The 19,823-nt window shown below is 43.9% G+C and overlaps 1 protein-coding gene across 2 annotated transcripts in view; it reads left to right on the forward strand.

Moving 5' to 3' along the window:
• The window catches only part of pcsk7 (proprotein convertase subtilisin/kexin type 7), a 218,343-nt gene that overhangs the window by 132,748 nt on the left and 65,772 nt on the right, over positions 1 to 19,823 (forward strand). For both annotated transcript variants that reach the window (XM_072593277.1, XM_072593278.1), the window contains exon 9: positions 15,759 to 15,926. In XM_072593277.1, the coding sequence (XP_072449378.1) occupies positions 15,759 to 15,926 (168 nt within the window). The remainder of the gene's footprint in view (positions 1 to 15,758; positions 15,927 to 19,823) is intronic.

Here is a 19,823-nt window from a genome sequence, read left to right on the forward strand (position 1 = left end):
GGACATTAGACACTAGTTTATATGAAGTTTCTCGCACCAGCTGTGTGCTTATATCCCATGATATTTTAACCAGAGTCGCAGGGTCAGGGATTAACATAGATCAACAGAAGAACTTTGGAACTTTCTGAAAAACAGGGTATCAAGAAAGATTCCTTTCCTTTCCACCCAGATGTGGGTTCTAAACTGAGTTTTAAACAGAAGTTCAGATCCTTTCAATTTACGGAATTTTTTTTTTGGAGATCTGGTGTCCCCAGTTACATTATACAAGGGGCCAAAGCTAAAGATAATGGGAAATATGGAAATGCTGATTTTTTTCAAAGTCCTTAACATTTTGAATCAAATTTCACTATTGTATTTCCATGGTTAAAAATCACACAACACCAGGTTATAGTCCAACAGGTTTAATTGGAAGCACTAGCTTTCGGAGCGCTGCTCCTTCATCAGGTGGTTGAGCATTCTACTTCACTGGTCTGAGGCCCTGTAAATTGTTGAAATTTCTCCTCACTAATGGGTTTGTATCCAACCAGTCATTAAGGTGTTGCTTCCTGCAATCATAATTATCCACTTAAGACTGAGTCGACTTCCTGTTTATATCAATATTTATGTTGAAGATTGCACTCTGAAGTGCGGCAGTCGGTCTATAATGCTGGCTGTATTGACTGTTGTGCAATTGGAAGATAAATATCTATAGCAGGAAGCAGGCAAAGATTGGATGAGAGTTGTAGAGCTACTGTGAAAATATAACTCTTGTCTCTATTGACATTTGCTTGTAGTCCAAGATGTGTACAAGAAGGTAAGCTTATTGGATTTATCTCAGGAAATAAAACACACTAAATGGTGTTCTATAATTAACGATGACTTATGCTTACACCTCACCTTTGAAGATTTCTCAGAAGATCAGTGTGAAGGGGAACAAAACAATTTAGATTCAATACGGGAGTGGAGCCTTATCAACCACAGAGGTAGAGGTTGACATATGTGATCAAAAGTGTGCTTGCAAAGAAGATTTTAAGAAGGGAGGGAAAGAGGTTTTAGAAGGGGAGTGACTGGAACAAGAACCAAGGGCTCTGTGGCCACTGGTGGGGGCAAAGGGTAAGAGATGAGAGTGGTGGGAAGCCAGAGATTGTCGGAAATGTCTGAAGGCTGGGAGACATTGCAGAGATAAGGTGGAGTTAGACCATGGAGGGGTTTGACAAGGAGAATGAGTCCCTCAAGCCTGCTGTACCATTCTGCGAGATAATGGATCATCATTTACCTCAACAGCATTTTCCCACACTGTCCCCATATCTCTCAATGTCTTGTCAATCTAGAAATCTGTCAGTCTCTGACTTCAACATACCCTTGACTTAGTCTCCCCATTCCTCTGGGATAGAGAATTCCAGAGATTCACCACCCTCTCAGTGAAAAAATCCCCCTCACGTCAGTCCTAAATGGTCAGCCTGTTACTCTGAGACTTTCATCCCTGGTTTTAGATCCCCCCATTGTTAACCACTGTCAGAATGTTGATGTGTTAATGAGATCACCTCTCACTTTCTAACCTTGAGACAATATAGGCCTAGTCTCCTCATTAACCCAATATCACAAACACACTCTCACTTTCTCAGACTCTCTCACACACACACCCTCACTTACACACACATTCTCACACATGCACACTCCTGCACACACTCACTCTCACACTCATGCACATTCTCACTCTTACATATATGCATTCACACATACTCATGCACACTTTCTCAAAACTACATGCACAAATTCATGCAGCCTCTCTCACTCGCACATACACACACACTCTCACACTCACACTTTCTCACTCTCACTTATATGTATTCACATGCTCACTCATGCACACTTTCTCACACACAAACTAATTCACACACTCTCTCACGTGCGCACACACACACACACACAGGTACACTTACACTCTCATTCTCACACTCACACACAAATTCATACTCACACAGCACACACACTTCATTAGATAAGGAGACCAAATAATCTCAATGAGATTGTAGCAAGATATCTTTACTTGTGTAGTCAAATCCTTTGGCAGCAAAGGTCGCCATACTATTTGCCTCCAGAATTGCTTGCTGCACCTGTGTTTTGGCTTTCAGCAACTCATAAATAAGAGCACCCAAGCCCTTTCGTACTTCAACACTTATCAATCCCTCACCTTAAAAACAAAAGTACTTTTCAGATTTTCCTACAAAGGACAATGGGGATAGACACACGACCTGGGTGACGACAACTTATTTTAAAGGATGAACTTCCAGGGCTAGTTAAAGCCTGTCTCTTGCCTTAACTGACCTATGAAAAAAAGTCTGATTGTCGAAAGGCTTGTTCATAACATTTTGAGACAAAAAATAACAAAGTGTTCTTTTTTTTCCAAATCCCTTTGGGATTTAGTCATGTCAGTGCATTGAGAACATCTCACTGAGACAATTGATAGTCCATGCTGATGCCAAGCTCCTTTAACTTGTCTGATTTCTTAAGAGTATCTACATGTATATGGTTGAAAAGCAGTAAACAGGAAAGTACTGAACAATCACATCCTCTGCAGCAAGATTTATTTGAAGAGTAGATCCTAGTTTCTGTTTAACTGTTAAATATTAGCTGATACAGTTTTCCAAACTCAAGAATACTTCAGTCAGTAACTCTTCAATCCAACATTGACATTTTCCTAGCCTTGCTATTTGTGGAGAAAGCAAACATTGAGACTTCATACAAATTAACATGTCGCGGTAAATCTCGGGGTTCTTGAAGGAATTTGAATAGAGCAGCTTCCCCACACGAAGTGAAAAATCTCAGGGATGCATCTGAAAAAGAATCTCTTGTCCAAAGTTGAAAATAGTGCTTTTCCTTTTCTGGGAAAATTGGGCAGAAAATGGACCAAAACAAATTCCAGTTAAAGCAGCATTGTTCTTTGGGACATATGCAAAGGAAGAGTGTCATTGTTAAAAACAAAGCTGTGTTAGAGACAAATTGTTATGATTCAACTGCGCACACTGTGTAATGATACCTCTGCTTTGGTTGTTCTATTGCCAGTTTCTGCTCAGCTTCTCTGCTACAGAGGATAAATGGATGGGTGTATTTGGACCAGTCTCCATACAGAAGAGATTTCTGTCCCTTCTGGCTATGACTTATTTATATTAGTTTTATTTTTAAGGAAAGTAACTATTAGTCCTTAAAATGACTTGTTTTTCTTGTTCTTCAATTCACAATCCTTCAGATCTGGGGTGGTGTGATGCATTCTATGCTGCTTTCATTGACACCATCTCCCTTATTTTATTTTCAATTTCAAAAGGGATATGAGGCCCAGGCCATGAGGTATCTATAAATGAAAACAATTCCAATCTGCTTATTGTATCACAGGATTCAGGGATACTGAGGTCAATTATAAGACCTCCAATTCTGCTGTAAGTTTGGACCTTGTACCCCCTAGCTACACTGTACAAACTGAGCCATGAGAGTATCAGAGAATCTCCAGGTTCCTGTTAAAAGTTATCCTTTCTAAATTGTGCATTCACCTCCCCTTGTCTCTCTCTGATTTCCATTGCCCCACCATTGATTGTCATGCCCTCCGTTACCTGGTTGGCAAGTTGTGGAATTGTCTCTCTAAAGCTATTTGCCTCTTCCTGACTCTTCCTGGTTCCCTTGCCCCTGTCTACTTCTCTCTCTCCCTCACCTCCACTTTCGCGCATTCCCTCTCCCTCATTCTCCGTCTCTCCCTTTCATATATTCCTTAAAAACAGTCTGGTTGACCAGACTGCCCTATATCTCAATGTGGCTCAGTATCAAATCTCTCATTGATATCAGTCTTGTGAAGGTCACTGTAGCACTGCCAATTGATGTTTTAAAAAGAAGGGTGGTGTGACTTTTCTCTGGTCTCCCACTGAAGAATGACATTCCCTAACTTTGTGGGGATTTCAAGGATTGCATATTGGCCCACAGATAGTCTTAATTCCTTCTCAACATATGGGTGTCTCTGGCTAGGCTAATGGTTATTACCGAGCCCAACACCCTGCATAAGGTGGTGGTGAGGTGCCTTCTCGAACCGCTGCAGTCTTTGAGGTATGGGGACACTCGTTATAGAGCGAATTCCAAAATATGACCCAGCGACAGTGGAGGAACAGCATTGTAGTTCCAGACAGGAGGTTGAGTGGCTTAAGAGATGAACTTGCAGGTGATGGTGGACCCATGCATCAGCTGCCCTTATCCTTCGAGAAGTCTCTTCCCTGGTGTGGGGGAGTCCAGAACTAGAGGGCATAGATTAAGAGTTCGAGGGGAGAGATATAGAAGAGACCTAAGTGGCAACCTTTGCACGCAGAGGGTGTCACCTGTATGGAATGAGTTGCCAGAGGAAGTGGTGGACATTAGTGCAATTGCAAGGCATAAAAGGCATCTGGACGGGTATATGAATAGGAAGGGTTTGGAGCGATATGGGCCAGGTGCTGGCAGGTGGGACTAGATTGGGTTGGGATATCTGGTCGGCATGGATGGGTTGGACCGAAGGGTTTGTTTCCATGCTGTACATCTCTGTGACTCTATGTCAGAAGTCACGGGTTTCGAAGGTACTAGAACGAGGAGAAATCCGACAGATAATGGGAGAAGACTTAGAACAGGAGACAATGCTGAAATTTGATTTCAACACTATCTTGTGAAATGGAAACTGAAAGAACTGCAGATGCTATAAATCAGAGGCAAAAATAGAAATCACAGGTAAAGCTCAGCAAGATCTGTGGAGAGAATCAGAGTTAATATTTCAGGTCGAGAGATCCTTCCTCAGGAAGGATTCTCCGAGGAAGGGTCACTCAACCCGAAACATTAACTCTGATGCTCTCCTTGAGAAATGGGAATTTATTCAAATCAGCAATGTCAACAAATGTTCTCCACTCAAGCATAGTGACAGAAAGATCGCGAGTAGTACAGCGAACGAGAGGCCTGGGAACAGAATTCTCACCGACATTCTAACCAGACACTGGGGAAATGAGACCCGAGGTTGCCATTTGGAAAAAGAAAGGAGCTCAAAGTTGACAGTGAAGTGATATATTGTGGAAGAATTAACTGAGGCATGATTTTTACTTAAATAAACCTTCATCTGTTATAACACTGACATGTCGGTCAGTCATTGTTTATGGCTGAACTGAATAATGAGACCTAAATTGTTTGATTTAATTTTTTTTGGCACTGCCATCAACAATTATCAGTACACCATCTTCATTCCTGATTGACAGACCTCATGACATATTAACATTTGTGTTAATGGCGTCAGAGTTAATGTTGTCAAAGAGTATACCTGCAGTGTTCAATACATTAAATGTGATTAGTTACCCATCAGGAGTCATTGTTTTTAAGAGGCATTTGGGAACATTGGCTTCCTGTCTCTGTGCTAAATGGACAATGTGGAAAAGTTGTTGGCAGGGTCTGACTAATGGTGTCACCCAGTCCACCCACGTCATGTTCTGTCCGAAGGGTGGAAACCGATGACAGGCTGGGAATGGGCTTTCATTGCTGCTAGCACTTCAGAAGCACCATTTTGTTTTGCTCGTCTCCAACTTAAGAATCTATACTTAAATAATACTTCAATCTTTCATCCAGTGCGTCCAGGGTTCTGCGTGGAAGGGCATTATGTGGACACGTCATCCCTTAGGGAATGTGAATTAGTGGAGATACCGGTGTTATAGTCCAACAGATTTATTTAAAATCACAAGCTTTTGACTTCACCTGAAGAGTGTGCCTCACCCTCTACAGCTGTGAAGGTCCCTTCACCCCTTCCCTGCTTCCCTCAACTCCAGCTCTACCAGGAACTGCCTTTAAGTCCCTTACTCTGGAGAAACCTGGAGTTTGGCTGAAAAATCCCAGTCTGCTTTCTTTAAGTAGCTTCTATGGGTTCGTAATAAACTTTGACAACAAGTTGACCCACACCCATGTTCCCCTGCCCCCTTGCCTTCATTTCCCTTGCAACCCATCCCACCCCTCCAAAAACAAACTGCAAGGTGGGATGGAATTGATGAATTATAATGGGAGACTGAAATGAACAAGCCCAGATGCTCGCTGAATTATTTTCAGATGTTTGGAACTTGGCTGTTGAATTGTAGAGAGCCGAGGAGCTGGTGACTTTTTTTTTAATTTCAAAAATATACTCTATTCCTAAAATTATTTTGGTATCTATACAATTGGTGATGCCATACATACATATACATTCCATTTCTTTGCATAAAAGATCAGAATTAATCATTTGTATGTACATTGACTATCCAGATATTCTGCTGAGGTGTCAGCAGAGCCCAATTACTGGGTGGGCCCCCTGTTCTTCTTAGGCAGGCAGATGTTACACGGTACTGGATTAGTGGTGCTGGAAGAGCACAGCATTTCAGGCAGCATCCAACGAGCAGCGAAATCGACGTTTCGGACAAAAGCCCTTCATCCTTTCCCCACCGCGCCTTGGCAGCAGCTGCCCCAATCTTCAGTGTGTCCCTCAGCACGTAGTCCTGGACCTTGGAATGTGCCAGTCTGCAACACTCAGTCGGGGTCAGCTCCTTCAGCTGGAAGATCAAAAGCTTCAGACAGACCAAAGAGTGTCTTTCACCAAGTTGATGATCCTCCAGGCACAGTTGATGTTCGTCTCGGTGTGCGTCCCAGGGAACAGACCGTACAACGCGGAGTCCTGCGTCACAGCGCTGCTCGGGACGAACCGCGACAAACACCACTGCATTCTTCTCCAGACTTCCTTTGCATAGGCACATTCCAGAAGAAGATGTGTGACAGTCTCGTCCCCCCACAGCTGCTTCGAGGGCAGCATGTGGTGGGGCAGAGAGTCCGGGTGTGTATAAAGTATCTCACCGGCAGAGCCCTTTTCACCACCAGCCAAGCCATGTCTTGGTGCTTGTTGGAAAGTTCTGGCGATGAGGCATTCTGCCAAGTGGCTTTGATAGTCTGCTCAGGGAACCGCTCGATAGGATCCGTCCTCTCCTTTTCCCGAAGGGCCTCAAGGACACTACGTGCTGACCACTTCCTGATGGACTTGTGGTCAAAGATGTTTTTCTTCATAAATTTCTCCACGAAGGACAGGTGATACGGAACGGTCCAACTACTCAGAGCGTTCCGCGGCAGCGAGGCCAGGCCCATCCTTCGCAACACCGGGGACAGGTAGAACCTCAGTACGTAGTGACACTTGGTGTTTGCGTACCGGGAATCCACGCATAGCTTGATGCAGCCACACACATAGGTGGCCATCAGGGTGAGGGTGGCATTGGGCATGTTTTTCCCCCCCATTGCCCAGATCTTTATACATTGAGTCTCTTCGGACCCGGTCCATCTTTGATCTCCAGATGAAGTGGAAGATGGCCTGGGTGACTGCGGCGGCACAGGTTATGGGAATAGGCCAGACCTGTGCCACATATTACAATACTGACAGAACCTCACATCTGATGACCAGGTTTTTTCCCGCGATGGAGAGCGACCTTTGCTCCCATCTGCTCCAGCCCACCAAACCAAATGCCCAGCACCTTCAGGTGGTCGGTCCTGATGGTGAAGGGGATCGAGGATTGGTTGGCCCAGTTCCTGAAGAACATGGCCTCGCTCTTGCCTCGGTTTACCTTGGTCCCCAATGCCCGTTTGAACTGGTCACATATGCACATGACTCTGCACGGACAGCGGATCCAAGCAGAAAACGGCGATGTCATCCATGTACAGGGAGGTCTTAACCTGCAGGTCCCCGCTGCCAGGAATAGTCACCCCTCTCAGGCTCACATCCTTCCAGTTGGACTCAGCAAATGCCTCTATGCAGCACACAAACAAGGCAGGAGAGAGAGTGCAGCCCTGCCTGACTCCAGATCTGACTGGGAAGCTCTCTGATTCCCACCCATTGATTGAGACTGCACTGACAATGTTGGCCTAGAGTAGTCTGATCCAATTGCAGATTCCCTCCCCAAAGCCCCTTTTGGAGAGAACATCCCTCATGTATGCGATATCCTGTCAAAGGCTTTCTCCTGGTCCAGGCTGATGAGGCAGGTGTCCACTCCCCTGTCCTGCACATAGACGATCGTATCCCTGAGGAGTGTGAGGTGGTGACTATTTTATGATCAGCTACCCACATGGGAAAGTGCATGAAGTTCGCTTTACTGTAGCTATAATCTCACAGTGCTGAGTATTCCACCACATCCTAGATGTGTCGGTCAGGTGAACTGGCCATGTTAAATTGCGCCATAGTGTTAGGTGCACTAGTCAGAGAGAAATGGGTCTAGGTGGGTTACTCTTCGGAGGGCTTGTTGGGTCAAATGGCCTGTTTCCAACCTAATCTAACCTAGTCCTCATCAGCCCGTCCCATAAACACACGACTCCCTGTAGTCCACAAGCATGGTCTGTGAGAGAGAACCTCCCAACATTAAGAATGATGGATGTGAAGCTGTTCTACATTACTCTATGTCCCAGCACACAGGAAATCATCTCCAGTTTCATGTTGAAATAAAACTTCATGTAGCAAAAGATCAATGGTTGAATGCTTCCCTCTGCTTTAGTTTTGGTAAATCTACAATTACATTTACCAGCAACAGCAGCATAATGGATAGAGCAATAGTCCCAGTGAAGACACATGCTTTGTCATGCTATTACTATGTCACATCGTTTTTTTAAAGTATTCACTTGTCATTTTAGAATATCGATTGAGCCAGTGGAGTAAAAATAATGTTCCTAATGAAACTAAAGAGTGGGAACAGCTTCTCTTCGGCACAGAATGAGGTGGATTGGCAGATCCCTGGTGTTAGTGAAATAATGGGGTGATTTCACTTATCCATGTAATACCGCCCTCGGGAGTTACAGAGCACACAGTGTGTTACTTTCAGTGAGATCACATTACCAGAAGGTTCAATACAGAGCTTCATAAACAGGAAAGTACTGCTCACTAAAAATCTTATTACAATGACAGTTGGTTCCTGTTATTGTGAAGATGTGCTTGAAAGTCAGACTTGACGTTTGACTCAATCTTTATTTGAATTCCTGTGGAAAATGCACATTAGGATAGATTAAACATGGGCCTTCTATGTCCACTACCGGAAAACTCCAGTTTATCAATTACATAATTGTCTCAGACTAAGAGTCCACAGATGAGCTTGAATAATCATCACTGCTTTTGTTACAAGAATTCCTGGAATAAATTACTCTGTACAGGATGTGGCTAAAAAGCGGGTATTTTTGCTTCATGTTTAAAACCTGAGGTAGAAAATGGGAACTGATATTGTCAGTCTTTGAAGGATTTTTCTTTCAAAAAATATATTTTGCTCATTCATTTTTTTGCAATACGTAACAGTTAGAATTTGGCATTATATCAAGTACATTGCAGTTTCTTTCAGTACAGTGCACGCATTCTGAAGTGTTCTCCAACACTTACATTTCAGGTCATATTTACAATACACATTGAGAAATGTAGAAAATAGGGGCAGGAGTAGACCATTTGGCCCTTCAAATCTACTCTGCCATTCATTATGATATTGTCTGATCATCCAACTCTATAGCCTGCTCCCACTTTCCCCCAAAATCCTTTGACTCCCAGATCCAATATCCAACTCCTTTCTGAGATCAGACAAGATTTTGGCCTCAATCACTTTCTGTGTCTGTGCGGGTTTTCTCCGGGTGCTCCGGTTTCCTCTCATAGTCCAAAGATGTGCACGCCAGGTGAATTGGCCATGCTAAATTGCCCATAGTGTTAGGTGCATTAGCCAGAGGGAAATGGGTCTGGGTGGGTTACTCTTTGGAGGGTCGATGTGGACTTGTTGGGCCTAAGGGCCTGTTTTCACACAGTAGGGAATCGAATCTAATCAAATTCCACATGCTCACCACTCTCTGAGTAAAGAGATTTTTCCTCATGAATCGTTTGTCCGGTTTAAGTAAAGTGTGACCCCTGGTTTCGGACTCCCCAGTCATTGGCAACATCCGACCTGCATTTATCCTGTTTAGTCCTGTTAGAATTTTACAGGTTTTTATGGGGTTCCCCCCTCGTTCTTCTAAAGTCCAGCAAATGTAATCCTAACCGTAGAGATTTGATCTCTCCTCCTACACCCGTCTGGCCAGCCCAGGAATCAGTCTGCCAAATTTGAAGTGCATCACTCTAGGACAAGAATATCCTTCTCCTCTTAAGGAGATTTTGTGCCTAACACACGCTTGTGCACTGGTCTTTTTCTTATGCCTTATTAGGTGACAAGACGAGTTCAATGGGCTGAGTGGCCTACTCCTGCTCTTAGCTCATACTTTTGCATATAATTATTGGTTTTATGTGATTTCCAGACCCTTGACATTCTCTGGTAGGGTGGGGGGATGGCATTCCACTGTAACCTCTCCCCAGTGAGACTTTACTACCTCAAATTCCCTTGGCAACCAGCACTGTGCAGCATGTCAGTCTTTAATATACAATCATCAACACCATTTTTGCACTGGAAAACTGGCAGCCCAAAGAGCACTTACCAACAAGTTGATAACACCGACTGCGCCTCATTGTGTATTCCTGGCAACAGCCTGCACCATTGATCAACTTGGACAAGAAGAAACCATTGCATCACTTTCCAGATCTGTTTGCAAAGTCGCGTCCTAGAAGCAAATGGAAGATGATCATTTCCCCCAGCTGCTATCTTGGGGGCAGCACATGGTGGTGCAGTGATTCAGGGTATCTGCATGAAGAATTGAGCATGGAGAAGTCTTCTCACCAATACTCAAACCCTGTCACAGTGGGTCAAATATTGGCATTATCTATAATATGTACATAAGAAACAGCCATATTGGCCTGATACCTTTTTAGCTACCTGAAATCAAAAACTAATTGAATTGGTGGCTGGGCTGTCTGTCACAAAATATCAATATACGCTGTTCTGCCAGTGGAGAGGTTGAGAGGTGGTTGAAGAGACAAATTTATCATTGCCAATGGTGGGTTTCTTAAGGGAGACCCATGGAAGGTATTAGCTCAACATTTGCACCAGCGGTAGGAAAAAAAACATTTTGCATAAAAACATTGAGCCAAAGACTGAACCTTGTGATGATGCTGTCACTTTAAGAGGTTGTTTTGTCCTGTTTTGTTTTAAAGAGAGGTTGTAAGGCAGAGGTGGAGAGCCGACTCTAAGAAAGTAAATAATTTGTGAGGCCATGGGGTTTTAGTAAAGTTGGAACAATGGAAGCAGCCTGGGTGTAGCTAACTCTCACAGAACAAGCTTTTTAGGTTTTTTTCATTTTTAGGTTTAATTTTGAGCAGAAGGCTTTGGGATTTCAAAAGCATTGGAAGCTTCAGTGAATATCTCCCAACTGATACTTACCCTGAATTTTATTCTTGATGTTTCTTTCTGCTGAATTGGAGAACTGCATGTGAGAATCAGTGTCTGAATTTGCCTTTTTGCCAAGTGGTGTGTTTATGGGATACTACTATGTTGTGGTTCTGTTAGCCGAGCTGGGAATTTGTGTTGCAGACGTTTCATTCCCTGTCTCGGTGACATCCTCAGTGCTTGGGAGCCTCCTGTGAAGCGCTTCTGTGATCTTTCCTCCGGCATTTGTAGTGGTTTGAATCTGCCGCTTCCTGTTGTCAGTTCCAGCTGTTCGTTGCAGTGGTCGGTATATTGGGTCCAGGTCGATGTGCTTATTGATTGAATCTGTGGATGAGTGCCATGCCTCTAGGAATTCCCTGACTGTTCTCTGTTTGGCTTGTTCTATAATAGTAGTGTTGTCCCAGTCGAATTCATGTTGCTTGTCATCTGAGTGTGTGGCTACGAAGGATAGCTGGTTGTGTCGTTTCGTGGCTAGTTGGTATTCATGGATGCGGATCGTTAGCTGTCTTCCTGTTTGTCCTATGTAGTGTTTTGTGCAGTCCTTGCATGGGATTTTGTATACTACATTGGTTTTGCTCATGCTGGGTATCGGGTCCTTTGTTCTGCTGTGTTGTTGTCTGAGAGTGGCTGTTGGTTTGTGTGCTGTTATGAGTCCTAGTGGTTGCAGTAGTCTGGCTGTCAGTTCGGAAATGCTCTTGATGTATGGTAGTGTGGCTAGTCCTTTGGGTTGTGGCATGTCCTTGTTCCATTGTCTTTCCCTTAGGCATCTGTTGATGAAATTACGCAGGTATCCGTTTTTGGCAAATACATTGTATAGGTGTTCTTCTTCCTCTTTTTGCAGTTCTGATGTACTGCAGTGTGTTGTGGCCCTTTTGAGTAGTGTCTTGATGCAACTTCTTTTGTGTGTGTTGGGGTGGTTGCTTTCATAGTTCAGGACTTGGTCTGTGTGTGTGGCTTTCCTGTATACCTTTGTGGTGAATTCTCTGTTCAGTGTTCTCTGTATCATCACGTCTAGGAATGGGAGTTGGTTGGTACTATATTGGAACAGTTAATTGTTAATAGGTTATTTGGTTAAGTTTTCCAATGGTTAGGTTATTCTGAATTCCTCTTTCATTTGTTTAGTGTTTAAATAAATTTGTGTTTTGCTTAATCTTGAGTTGTTTGACTCTGGGACATGGCATTGCCCATCTACCTTTACAATACGAAAAAGTTATGGTCTAGGCTACCTTCGTAAAATATATTGAGGGGGCCTGTTCTGGTCTGTAACAACCTTGGCCCAGCTCCATTTGGGGTACTTCAGCTGAACTTTGGGTCAACAAAGTAATCATGTTTTCCAAATTGGTCATTGCATGGGAAGTCCCCAAAAGTCAGTTTCGTCCAAAATGGTCTTGATGCAAAGATAAAATAACGTCTAATAACACTGACCTGTGGTGCACTATACAACCGAGACTTTGCTACACTGTATTTTTATCCTGTGCCAGAATTTCCTCAGCTGACACCAAGAACCTTCCTTCCAGTACAGTATGTGGCAACTTCACACACAGTACCAAGTCAGCTAAGATTGAAAGAAAGGCTGTTCTGATTAGCTGCTGGTCTGAGACTTACAGGAGACAGCTTTTGCCCGAAACGTCGATTTCACTGCTCGTTGGATGCTGCCTGAACTGCTGTGCTCTTCCAGCACCACTAATCCAGATTTAAGTTTTTGCAGAGTGAGAATGTGAGGGAGACCATTTTTTTCACAGAGAGGTAATAACCTGAAACTGGCTGCCCATGACAGTGGTATTGTATATGGTAATGGTTCTGAAAGGGTAAATGAAAGATCAGCACTGTACCTGATCTGATATTGTCATTCAGGGGCTTGAACCTGGACTTCCTAGTCCAGCAATAGGAACACTAACACTGCACCACAAGAATTCCCCCACCCCCACCTCACAGTCATAACAACAATGCCTAGCTTACTCATGGCACTTATACCTCATTACTATCGTGCAATGAATTACATCTTTTTAAAGTCACGGGCCCCTTCTCATGAAGACTCAACTGATTCTCTGCCCGCCACAAACAAAATAGTACCTTAAGCCCAATCAAGGGAAGAGGAATGTGGCAACATTCTTCTACCCACAAGTGCCACAGATGCTGGAGCAGACATGGTCAGTATTTGAAAGGAAATTAGACAGGCTGCTGACGTAACCACATTTGTAGAACACTGTGGTGGAGGGTGGAGTGAGTAAACTGGAAAATGGGACTTTAAAGGGAGCCAGCATATAGTCAGGTGGCTGAATGGTCTTCTTCTACATCATTATGACTTCGGCCTTTTTGCTGTCACACACTCACTGGAAGTGCCACAGGCTTTGCTAGTCTTTGTTAAATAAGACACAATGAGTTTTGCTTACTTCCTTAATAACACTGAACTTGTAATAATATCTGTAAAACCCAATCTTTACAGTTATGGTTGAACCCAGATGACTTGCACATTCATTTCCATAGATCTGGAAAAACTGGCAAACAGAGATTCCTCTTGGAGTTAACACATTCCTCTCCCTTTGACCTCAAAACAAGCACGCAATTGTTCAATAGTTCATCATATACATTTGAAACAAGTTATCCCATTCAAGAGAGGAATTGTAATCAGCATAAATTTATAATTATGGTAGTCTGTAGGCAATTTGTCAAAGGATTTTTAATTACTTTATATGGAGATGAGGGAGGAGGGTTGAAAAGAGGGAAATAAATGACTACCAGATAGTAATAATTATTAACATTAAACACAGAACATGGAGTTTTCCTTTTCAACTCTAATTTTTTTTCTGACTTCTCACCATTTAATAATTCTTGCCTTTTCAACATTACATGTTTCAATGTCTTGGTTACTTCGAGTCATACAGCTGGGCAACCCTTTGGTCCAACCAGTCAATGCCGACCATAATCTCAAGCTAAACCAGTCCCACCTGCCTGCACTCAGTCCATATCCCTTCAAACATTTCTTGTTCATATATTTATCCAATGTCTTTTAAACATTGTAAGTGTACCCACATCCACCACTTCCTCTGGACATTCATTCTGCATATGAACCACTCTGTGTAGAAAAGTTGCCCCTCATATCTTTTCTCCTCTCATCTTAGAAATATGCCCCTTAGTCTTGAAATCACTCACCCTAAGAATAAGACACCAGCAATTCACCTTATCTATGCCCCCTCATGATTTTATAAACCTCTATAAGCTTCAACGTCCTACATTCCAGTGGATAATATTCCCAGCCTCTCCCTATAACTCAGACCCTCCAGTCCCGGCAACATCCTGGTAACTCTTTTCTGAACCATTTCCAATTTAATAATATCCTATACTTGTTGAAACGCCAAAAGTTTGTGTATTTTTGACCTGGGGTGTGGGCTGTTGATGGCCGTCAAAGGTTGAGACCTCAGGGACAAGTCGTAAAGAAAGAAGAACACGAAGTTAGAATGCAATTCCTTTTTGCTGGTGAGCCAATATAAATTTTCAAATGCGTAATTAGTGAATTCAGTGATTCGGACAACTCCTTGAGAGTGGATGTCACACCTAGCACAACAAAGATACTAAAATGATGAGTAAAACGAATCAAAGCGAAAGTGCTTTTCCTCAGCCACTGTCACAAGCACTTTTCAGCCAGTGAAGTATATGTGAGCAGAGGACATAGGAGCAGGATTGAGTCAGTTCGCCATTCAAACTTGGTCCACCAATCAATAAAAGGATGTTTGCTATCTGATTGTGGTTAGGGTCTACTCTCCCGACTCCCCACCCAATGCTGAACTCCCTGAGTCGCCATTATATAATATACGAAATACAACGCCCAATTTGCACTTAGCAAACGCAGTGATAAACAGCAATGTAACAACTAGATAATACTTGCATTATTGACAGCTTCTCCCCACTGTTACCAGACTTCTCTCACATTTTAAATTTAATGTTGATTTCACTCTTTGTGCACCTTCTCTGCAGCAGTAACATTGTATTCCTCGCTCTCTAATTTCTGTTACCCTAATGCACTTCATATGGTATGATCTGCCTGTACTGCTCATAAAACAAAAAGTTTTACTGTACCTAGGTATGTGTCTCAATAATAAATCAAATTTAAAAAAAGTAAAATTTTCAACTTATTTAATTAGATGCATTCACTTATATTACACATTCATTAGGATGTTAATTTGAGTGTTCATGAGAAAATAGACACATTTCAGCTTGCACTCATCATGACAAATTCTAAAGAAATATCAAAGTACATGGCAAACAATGTTATACTGTCTGAGAGGAGAATGTTGACTGTTTGAGCTATACTATAATTGCTAGGTGACATGCTTTTTAAAGTTGAAAGAGGTATGAATATTGTCCAGAATTGATTATTGTTGTTGACACAGGTCTTTCTCAGATGCAATGCTAATTAATCTATCCCTCCCTGTGTTTAATGCTCTAACTATTCAGGTGACCTCTGATTGGGATATGCAAGAGGGCACTGGCTGTACCGAGGGCCACACGGGAACCTCAGCTGCTGCACCACTTGCTGCGGGAATGATTGCACTGATGCTTCAGGTTCGTCCGTGCCTGACGTGGAGGGATGTTCAACACATCATTGTCTTCACATCGACACGGGTAAGAACCCAACAAAACTGAACAAACTGGGATCTTTACATATGGTCCTTTACTATCTAACCAATTAGTTCCATCCTGTTGTTCTTAAGTCACAGCCCAGTATTTGACTCCGTTAAGCCAATTTATCCTGACATTCCTTTTACCTTCCTGTGCTTATCTAGCTTCACCCTAAATAATTGAATACCACCCACCTCAACTACACACCACATTTCCATCATCCTCTGGGCAAAGATGGTTCCCCTGAATGATTTATTAGTATCTGTTGCATATTTTTCTCCCTTTGTTCTGACAACCTTGCAACAAAGCAGCATCTCTCTACCAAACCATTCCATAGCGTGCGTTAAAGATCTCCATCAGGTCACTCTCCAATCTTCCCTGTTATGTTGCTCGTTTCTTAGCTGCAAATGTACTGATCATACACCAGGATTGATGAGTTTAGATTTTAGAGCTAGGTTTTATTGTCATGTGTATTCAAGTATAGGAGCACAGTGAATGGTCGACATTCCCACTGCCAACTTAGGTACAAAGGTACCTCGGTACAAAAACAGAAAAATTTAAAAATTGAGCACTGATTCTTCGTAGTAGAAAGTAGAACGATAGAAATAAAGTTAAATGTTTAACAAGACAGTCCTTTCTTAATTCATGGGCCTGAAGACACTCCACACTAGGCTTTCCCCGAGGGAACGCTCTCTCCCACACTGGACACAGACTCTCCCATAATGGGCACGCTCTCTCCCACATTGGGCACATCTGTCCCGCACTGGGCATGATTTCTCCTGCACTGGGCACACTGTGTCCCACACTGGGCACGCTCTCTTCCACACTGGGAATGCTCTCTCCCACACTGGACACACTCTTTCCCGCACTGGGCACACTCTGTCCCACACTGGACACACTCTCTCCCGCACTGGGCATGCTCTCTTCCACACTGGGAATGCTCTCTCCCACACTGGACATGCTCTCTCCCCACTGGGCACGCTCTCTTCCACACTGGGAATGCTCTCTCCCACACTGGACACACTCTCTCCAGCACTGGGCACGCTCTCTCGCACGCCGGACACGCTCTCTCCTATACTGGACACGCTCTCTCCTATACTGGACACGCTCTCTCCTATACTGGGCACGCTCTCTCCCACGTTAGACACACACTCTCCCGCACTTGACACGCTCTCTCCCGCACTTGACACGCTCTCCCGCACTGGGCACACTCTCTCCCACACTGGGCACACTCTCTCCCACACTGGGCCCGCTCTTTCCCACACTGGGCCCGCTCTTTCCCACACTGGGCACACTCTCTCCCACACTGGGCACACTCTCTCCCACACTGGGCACACTCTCTCCCACACTGGACACGCTCTCTCCCACATTGTGCACTCTCTCTCCCACACTGGGCCCGCTCTTTCCCACACTGGGCCCGCTCTTTCCCACACTGGGCCCGCTCTTTCCCACACTGGACACGCTCTCTCCCACATTGTGCACTCTCCCACGCTAGGCACGCTCTCTCCCGCACTGGGCATGCTCTCTCCCGCACTGGGCCCGCTCTTTCCCACACTGGGCCCGCTCTTTCCCACACTGGACACGCTCTCTCCCACATTGTGCACTCTCTCTCCCACGCTAGGCACGCTCTCTCCCGCACTGGGCATGCTCTCTCCCGCACTAGGCATGCTCTCTCCCGCGCTGGGCACGCTCTCTCCCACGCTAGGCACGATCTCTCCCAAACTAGGCACGCTCTCTCCCATGTGGGCATGCTCCCACCCATGCTGGGTACGTCTCGCCCATGCTGGGCCCGTTTCCACCAGTGCTGGGCTAAGTCCCACCCGGGACTCAGCTTCTGTAAATAGTCTTACCTTTGAATGATACTCACTGGGAGCTTAGCATTGCCCATCTTACTTACTTCACTGCAGCTTCTCATGGTCTAGTATATCATGTTCTGTTGTGGTGGGTACTGATTGATGGTAGTTTCGCATTCCCTTCTTTGGGTGTGTATGTACATCTTAGCCAGGAGTCATAGAGGTCTACAGTGCAGAAAGAGGTCCTTCAGCCAATGAAGTTTGTGCTGGTCAGAAACAAAGAACTATTCTCTTCCCATTTTCCAGCTGTCGTCCCATAATCCACTCTCTGGACCACTGCTTTCTTTCCCCACTTATTGAGACTTGGTTGAAATCTATCTGTATTTCCCTATTAAAAAGAGCTTTGATCAACCAGTGAATGGACCTCATTGATCAGAAGTTAGCCTGTGCTATATTAGTTAATCTAAACTGGGACTGCAGCTGAAATTTCTAAGCTCCTTGGGTGTCATCTATGGCTAAGCATTAACACCTTGGACTCTGAGCAAGAAGGTTATGGGTTCACATCCCACTCCAGCGGAAACCAATTCACAGTATGATGTAGATAATTTGTGAGGATCTGCTTCCTGTGTGTTTTACCCTGTTTTATATAATCAGTTCCACAGCACCATTATACAGGCATTGACAGTGACTGTCAACCTGGATTTGTAATGGACAGATTGTTCTCCAATATAATAGATATTTCGGGAATTCAGAGACTGTAAAGGCAATGGGTGTATGTATTTGATACGCATAGACTTCTTAATAAGCATTTAATGAAAAGTCATGGCAGAAACTTGTATTTATTTATTGTTTAATCTATATCTATTAGTACCCTTCACCCCATATTTTGATTGTACAGGACAGGATCACAAGACTGACTTCCTCCTTTTCTCTATGTAGAGCTTAGGTTTTGTGGCTGCAATGATGATGAAACTGTCAGTATTCATGCTCATTACTCATCTGAAACTGAGAGTAATATCCTGAGCCCACACATGCACAGTTTAGTGTGGAACCCAGGGGTTAGTCTCAGTGATTCTTTGCATCTCCTAAGTTGACGATATTCATTGAACAGTACAGCACAGTACAGGCCCTTCGGCCCTTGATGTTGTGCCAGCCTGCTATCCTACTCTAAAATCAGACTAACCTACATACTCTTCATTGCACTAACTTTATCAGCAAGTGTGTAGAGGATAATATTTCATCCTCACTAACACTCAACGCTGGAGTCCCCCAGCGGTGTGTACTCAGCCCCCTACTGTACTCACTGTATACTCTTGACTGCATCACCAAATACCAGACTAATGCCATTTACAAGTTCACTGATGACATCACCACAGTTGGTTAACTCTCAGATGGCGACGAAACAGACTATGGTCGGGAGGTGGAAGACTTGAAAAAATGGTGCACTGAGCACAACCAAGCTCTCAATGCCGGCAAAACCAAGAAACTCATTATTGACTTTTGGCAGGATGTTACTCATGCACCCCCGCCATACATTAACAGCACAGAGGTGGAACAAATGGAGAGTGTCAAGCTCCTGGGAGTGGTCATCCACAACAAGCTTTCTTGGACTCTTCATGTGGATGCACTGGTTACAAAGGCCCAACAATGTCTCTTCTTCCTCAGGCAGCTGAGGAAATTTGGCATGACGGCGAATGCCCTTGCCAACTTTTATAGGGGCGCCATCGAGAGCTTTCTGTCTGAACATATCACTACCTGGTATGGCAACTGTACCATTCAAGATCGGAGACGGTTACAGAGAGTCTGGATAATCACAAAGGCCAACCTCCCATCTGCAGAATCCATCTACCAGGCCCGCTGTCAAGGAAAGGCCGCCAGCATTCTCAAAGATCCATCCCACCCTGGCAATGTTTTTCTACAATCTCTACCATCAGGGAATAGGTACAGAAGCCTGAACATATGCACCAGGCAGTTTCGAAACAGTTTCTACCCTACTGTTGTTAGAATACTGAATGAACTCTCAAACTCTTAACATTCACCTGTACCTGTGTTTATGTTTTTGCCGCTGTTTACCTATTATTTACTATCTATGCTACTTAACTCTGAT

Source organism: Chiloscyllium punctatum, chromosome 23, assembly GCF_047496795.1.
Source record: "Chiloscyllium punctatum isolate Juve2018m chromosome 23, sChiPun1.3, whole genome shotgun sequence".
NCBI lineage: Eukaryota > Metazoa > Chordata > Chondrichthyes > Orectolobiformes > Hemiscylliidae > Chiloscyllium > Chiloscyllium punctatum.